The following is a 6000-nucleotide window of genomic DNA, read 5'->3' on the forward strand; positions in this document are numbered from 1 at the left end:
CTCTGGCCCGCCCTAGGTTCTTCTGATTACTTCCTCCTCTTAGTGAGAAATCCAGCGCCGGCGCCGTTCAACAGATTCGCCGCGCCTGCGCACGTCATTCCCCATTGTGGGCAGAGGCACAAGAGCATTTAATGCGCATGTGCCGGCACGTACATCCTGATCTAGCCGGCCTTGTGCCTCTGCCCATAATGGGGAATGAAGTGCGCAGGCGCCGTGAATCTGTTGAACGGTGCCGGATTTCTCACTAAGAGGAGGATGACTCCTCCCTTTAAAGGGAACCTGTCATCAGCTTTATGGTGACCTCACTGAGGGCAGCATAAAGTAGTGACAGAAATGCTGATGTCAGCGCTGTGTGACTCATGAGCTAAAAGTAAGTGGTTGCCGAGAACCAGCATCATAATCATTGCAGCCCAGGCCTTGAAAAGAGTCAGATCTACCTGAGAAGAGTCCTGGTTATTCCTAATCTCCTGCTCTCCCGTCCATCTGCTGATAATTGGCAGTTCTCTCCTAGAGAGAAACCGAGAAAACTAGGTAGAAGACTGTCAGTCATCAGCAGGTGGGCAGGAGAGCAGGAATAACCAGGACTCTTCTCAGGTGGCCGTGACTCTTTTCCAGGCCCAGTCTGCAATGATTGTGATGTTGGTTCTCGGCAACCACTTACTTTTAACTTTTAAACGACAGACCGCTGAAATCAGCTCACCTGTCTCTACGCTATGCTGCTGTTAGTATGGGCAACATAAGGCTCCATTCACACATCCGCAAATGGGTCCGCATTCGTTCTGCAATTTTGCGGAACGGGTGCGGACCCATTCATTTTCTATGGGGACGGAATGGATGCAGACAGCACAGTGTGCCGTCAGCGTCCGCATTTGCGGAGCGCGGCCCTGATCTTCGGGTCCGCAGCTCCGCAAAAGATAGAACATGTCCTATTCTTGTCCGCAGCTTGCGGACAAGAATAGGCATTTCTATAGGGGTGCCGGGCGGGTGTGTTGCGGATCCGCAATTTGCGGGTCCGCAACGCACCACGGACGTGTGAATGAAGCCTAAAGGTGATGACAGGTTCCCTTTAAACTTGAGTAAACTGAGGCGCTCTCACAATGACTGACAGAGACGTGAGTGGGGGGGGGGGGGGGGTTTACAGCTCAGGGAACATGCCTATATAACCATGCAGGTTTGTAACTGGAGAAGACCAGGAGACCGCGACGGAGTGCCCATGAGACGCGATGTTTAATGTAAACTTCCTGGTTTTGATGGACATTGGATGTTCTGGAATAAAACGAGCTTAACTCTGGAAAGAAAGACGTCACACATGAGGCTCTGTTCACACAAGTGCCGTGGTTTCCTTTATTTACAAAGCCCAGACAGTTTTGACAGATCCTATTTAAAATAGATTTGACTAAATCCCATTGACCTTCTATGGGCCCATCAAGCTTCTTGTATTATTACAGCTTCTATAAAAACGCCATAAAACAGGTCATAGAACCTAGAAAGCTCTCCCATAGACATCACAGTCACCTCCACAAACCAGCTTTGAACTGTTTACGTCGTACCACAACACTACTGTACATCACTGATGCAGTATTAGGCTCCATTTACACGTCCGCAATTCTGTTCCGCATTTTGCAGAACAGAATTGCGGACCCACACTTCCGATCCCGATAAAAATAGAACATGTCCTATTTTTGTCCGCAATTACGGACAAGAATAGGCATTTTTTTATTAAGTGCCGGCGATGTGCAGTCCGCAAAATGCCCAAATGTATGGAGCGAGCTCCCGTGCTCAGCCCGCTCCATATGTAGCAAGTGCAGGCTGTGTAACACAGCTGGTCGCCCAGCTGCGATGCCCAGGAATCCAATCCCGGTCCTTTAACTCTGCAGATGCAGCAGTCAATAGTGACTGGAGGAGTTAGGCTACTTTCACACCTGCGTTAGGTGCGGATCCGTCTTGTATCTGCACAGACGGATACGCACCGATAATGCAAACGCTTGCATCTGTTCAGAACGGATCCGTTTGCATTACCATGATAATGCAAACTGATAAGTTTTGGGCCGCTTGTGAGAGCCCTGAAACGGATCTCACAAGCGGACCCAGAAACGCCAGTGTGAAAGAAGCCTTAGAGGAGAGGAGGCATACCAGTGTTTCCCCCATACCGACATTACAGACCAGTAAAAGGCCCTGTACAGCAGCCACATACCAGGACTTCCTCTGTACTGAAGGTACCTACCACCTACTAAAATTATAGAAACATAGAATGTGTCGGCAGATAAGACCCATTTGGCCCATCTAGTCTGCCCAATATACTGAATACTATGGATAGCCCCCGGCCCTATCTTATATGAAGGATGGCCTTATGCCTATCCCATGCATGCTTAAACTCCTCCACTGTATTTGCAGCTACCACTTCTGCAGGAAGGCTATTCCATGCATCCACTACTCTCTCAGTAAAGTAATACTTCCTTATATTACTTTTAAACCTTTGCCCCTCTTAGGGTCCATTCACACATCTGTGTGTGTTTTGCGGATCCACAAAACACTGACAGCGGCAATGTGCATTCCGCATTTTGCCGGCACTAAGAGAATATGCCTATTCTTGTCCGCTATTGCGGACAAGAATAGGACATGTTCTATTTTTTCAGGATCAGAATTGCGGACCCGGAAGTGCGGGTACGCAATTCCGGATCAGGGCCGCACGTCGTGTGGCCCCATAGAAATGTATGGGTCCGCAATTCCGTTCCGCAAAATGCGGAATAGAATTGCGGATGTGTGAATGGAGCCTAATTTAAAACTATGTCCTCTTGTAGCAGTTTTTCTTCTTTTAAATATTCTCTCCTCTATATTCTCTCCCTATACACCCAAGCATTCTGCTAGCATCCCCTGCTGCTCTATGACATTGTCTGCCTACCTTTAAGTCTTCTGAAATAATGACCCCTAAATCCCTTTCCTCAGATACTGAGGTTAGGACTGTATCACTGATTTTATATTCTGCTCTTGGGTTTTTACGCCCCAGGTGCATTATTTTGCACTTATCAACATTAAATTTTAGTTGCCAGATTTTTGACCATTCCTCTAGTTTCCCTAAGTCCTTTTCCATTCGGTGTATCCCTCCAGGAACATCAACCCTGTTACAAATCTTTGTGTCATCAGCAAAAAGACACACCTTACCATCGAGGCCTTCTGCAATTTCGCTGATAAAGATATTAAACAATATGGGTCCCAGAACAGATCCCTGAGGTACCCCACTGGTAACAAGACCATGGTATGAATATACTCCATTGACTACAACCCTCTGTTGTCGGTCCCTCAGCCACTGCCTAATCCATTCAACCCGTATGGGCCCTGTACGCCACCACATACCAGTACTTCCTCCATATCCACATTACAGACCAGTATGGGTCCTGCACTGCAGCCACATACCAGTACTTCCTCTATATCCACATTACAGACCAGTATGGGCACAGTACTGCAGCCACATACCAGTACTTCCTCTATATCCACATTACAGACCAGTATGGGCACAGTACTGCAGCCACATACCAGTACTTCCTCTATATCCACATTACAGACCAGTTTGGGCACAGTACTGCAGCCACATACCAGTACTTCCTCTATATCCACATTACAGACCAGTTTGGGCACAGTACTGCAGCCACATACCAGTACTTCCTCTATATCCACATTACAGACCAGTATGGGCACAGTACTGCAGCCACATACCAGTACTTCCTCTATATCCACATTACAGACCAGTATGGGCACAGTACTGCAGCCACATACCAGTACTTCCTCCATATCCACATTACAGACCAGTATGGGCACAGTACTGCAGCCACATACCAGTACTTCCTCCATATCCACATTACAGACCAGTATGGGCACAGTACTGCAGCCACATACCAGTACTTCCTCCATATCCACATTACAGACCAGTATGGGCCCTGTACTGCAGCCACATACCAGTACTTCCTCTATATCCACATTACAGACCAGTATGGGCACCGTACTGCAGCCACATACCAGTACTTCCTCCATATCCACATTACAGACCAGTATGGGCACAGTACTGCAGCTACATACCAGTACTTCCTCCATATCCACATTACAGACCAGTATGGGCACAGTACTGCAGCCACATACCAGTACTTCCTCTATATCCACATTACAGACCAGTATGGGCACCGTACTGCAGCCACATACCAGTACTTCCTCCATATCCACATTACAGACCAGTATGGGCCCTGTACTGCAGCCACATACCAGTACTTCCTCCATATCCACATTACAGACCAGTATGGGCACAGTACTGCAGCTACATACCAGTACTTCCTCCATATCCACATTACAGACCAGTATGGGCACAGTACTGCAGCTACATACCAGTACTTCCTCCATATCCACATTACAGACCAGTATGGGCCCTGTACTGCAGCCACATACCAGTACTTCCCCTATAATGAATGTACCTGTCACTACTGCTCCCATACCTACACTACAGACCAGTACCAGTCCTCTACTGCAGCCACATACCACTCCTGCCCCCTACTGACAGGCCACCACTGCCCCTGTATGGCCGCCTGCCTATATGGCTCTGCACTAGCTGTAAGGCCCACACCAGGCATATCTGTGCATCTCCTATCGCTCCACGTGACATGCAGGCTGCTTGGTGGCGGCAGTTTCCCAGGAACAGTCAGCATAGGGCCCCAGCCACAAGTCAGTATATTTGGCGGGAGATGGCGCAGGAGGGGGGAGTGGTGATGGGTGACAGGAGAAGCCCGCGCCCGCCGCTACCATGCCCAGCACACCCCCTGGCAGAACCAGGCGGGCTACACAGCGGAGCCCAGTGCCATCTGCCACCGTACAATCTTATCCTATAAGCACTGCTCCCCCTGTAAACTTACCCGCCATGTCTGCTCATCTGCGGCAACGTCAGAAGGCCACAGCGAATCAACCCGTGCGTTCTGCCGTCCACGTGACATCGTGACGCATTTCCGCTTCCTGCGGCGGCCGCCTGTTTACCAAGCTCTGGGTGGTCGCTTAGCAACCGCTTGGAATGCTGAGCGGTGCGCTGATGGTGCAGTCTGCTTGTACCTAGGATTAGCTGTTGTGCATCAGTATACAGTGTGATGGACGTGAACCTCAAAGCCCCCATAAAGAGCTCCAGCTACATTCACAGCCTTGTAGCTGGGGCTTTATGTGTAATATCATTTTAAAGGGGTTGCTCATCTTCATGGGGCCTTTTTGCCAGACAGTGGCCAGACCTGCAGAGGAAAACATCCCTCATCCCCTCCACTTATCTGTGTGTCAACATCCTGTTTAACGCAGGTCACATGGCCGCTGCAGCGGTGACATGTCCCCCATGCATCATGTGTCCCAGTGATGTGACATATGGGTGACACATCATCACTGCAGCAGCCATGGGACTCATGTCAAACAAAATGTCACATGCACCCTCTGCAGGTCTGGCCACATGGTTCTTATGGCACATGGAAAGGTCTGGCAGAAAGGCCCTCTGAAAATGAGCAACCCCTTTAAGCTATTCTGTATTCAGGATTTATCCCTTTAAGGCAGTTATAAAATACCCCCCAAAAAAGCACTACTTACCTCCCGGGACCCGTTACAATTCAGCGCAGAAGCTCGGGTGGTTGCCATATTGTTTGTTTAACAAGTATCTAGCGCGTTAACTCTGCAGCCAATCCGTGGCCTCTGTGGGGGGCGTGCCATACTTCTGGCATCATGACTCTCTTGGCAGCGGTGAATGATGCCAGTAGTATGTGGCACATGACTGTTAAGACCATTGATTGACGTATTGAACACATGCTGGACACACGTAAAGACTATGGGACTGCTGGAGTTTCTCGGCTGGATCGGTGGGAGATTGGAGAGATTAATTTCAGGGGTTTATGTTGTTTACACATTTTACACAGTCGAGTCCCATTATTCTGACCACTTCCTACTTTCGATGTTGGCACCATGTAGATGATGAGGTAAGTCACGTGTGGTGGG

At 49.1% G+C, this 6000-nt stretch overlaps 1 protein-coding gene across 1 annotated transcript in view; it reads right to left on the reverse strand.

Annotated features, from left to right (window-relative positions):
* The window catches only part of HAT1 (histone acetyltransferase 1), a 47876-nt gene extending 42883 nt beyond the window's left edge, over window positions 1–4993 (reverse strand). The window contains exon 1 of the mRNA XM_040440625.1: window positions 4896–4993. Coding sequence (XP_040296559.1) covers window positions 4896–4902 — 7 coding nt within the window. The 5' untranslated portion in view covers window positions 4903–4993. The remainder of the gene's footprint in view (window positions 1–4895) is intronic.
* Window positions 4994–6000: the final 1007 nt, after the last annotated feature.

The sequence above is a fragment of the Bufo bufo genome, chromosome 7 (assembly GCF_905171765.1).
Source record: "Bufo bufo chromosome 7, aBufBuf1.1, whole genome shotgun sequence".
NCBI classification, from domain to species: Eukaryota; Metazoa; Chordata; class Amphibia; order Anura; family Bufonidae; genus Bufo; species Bufo bufo.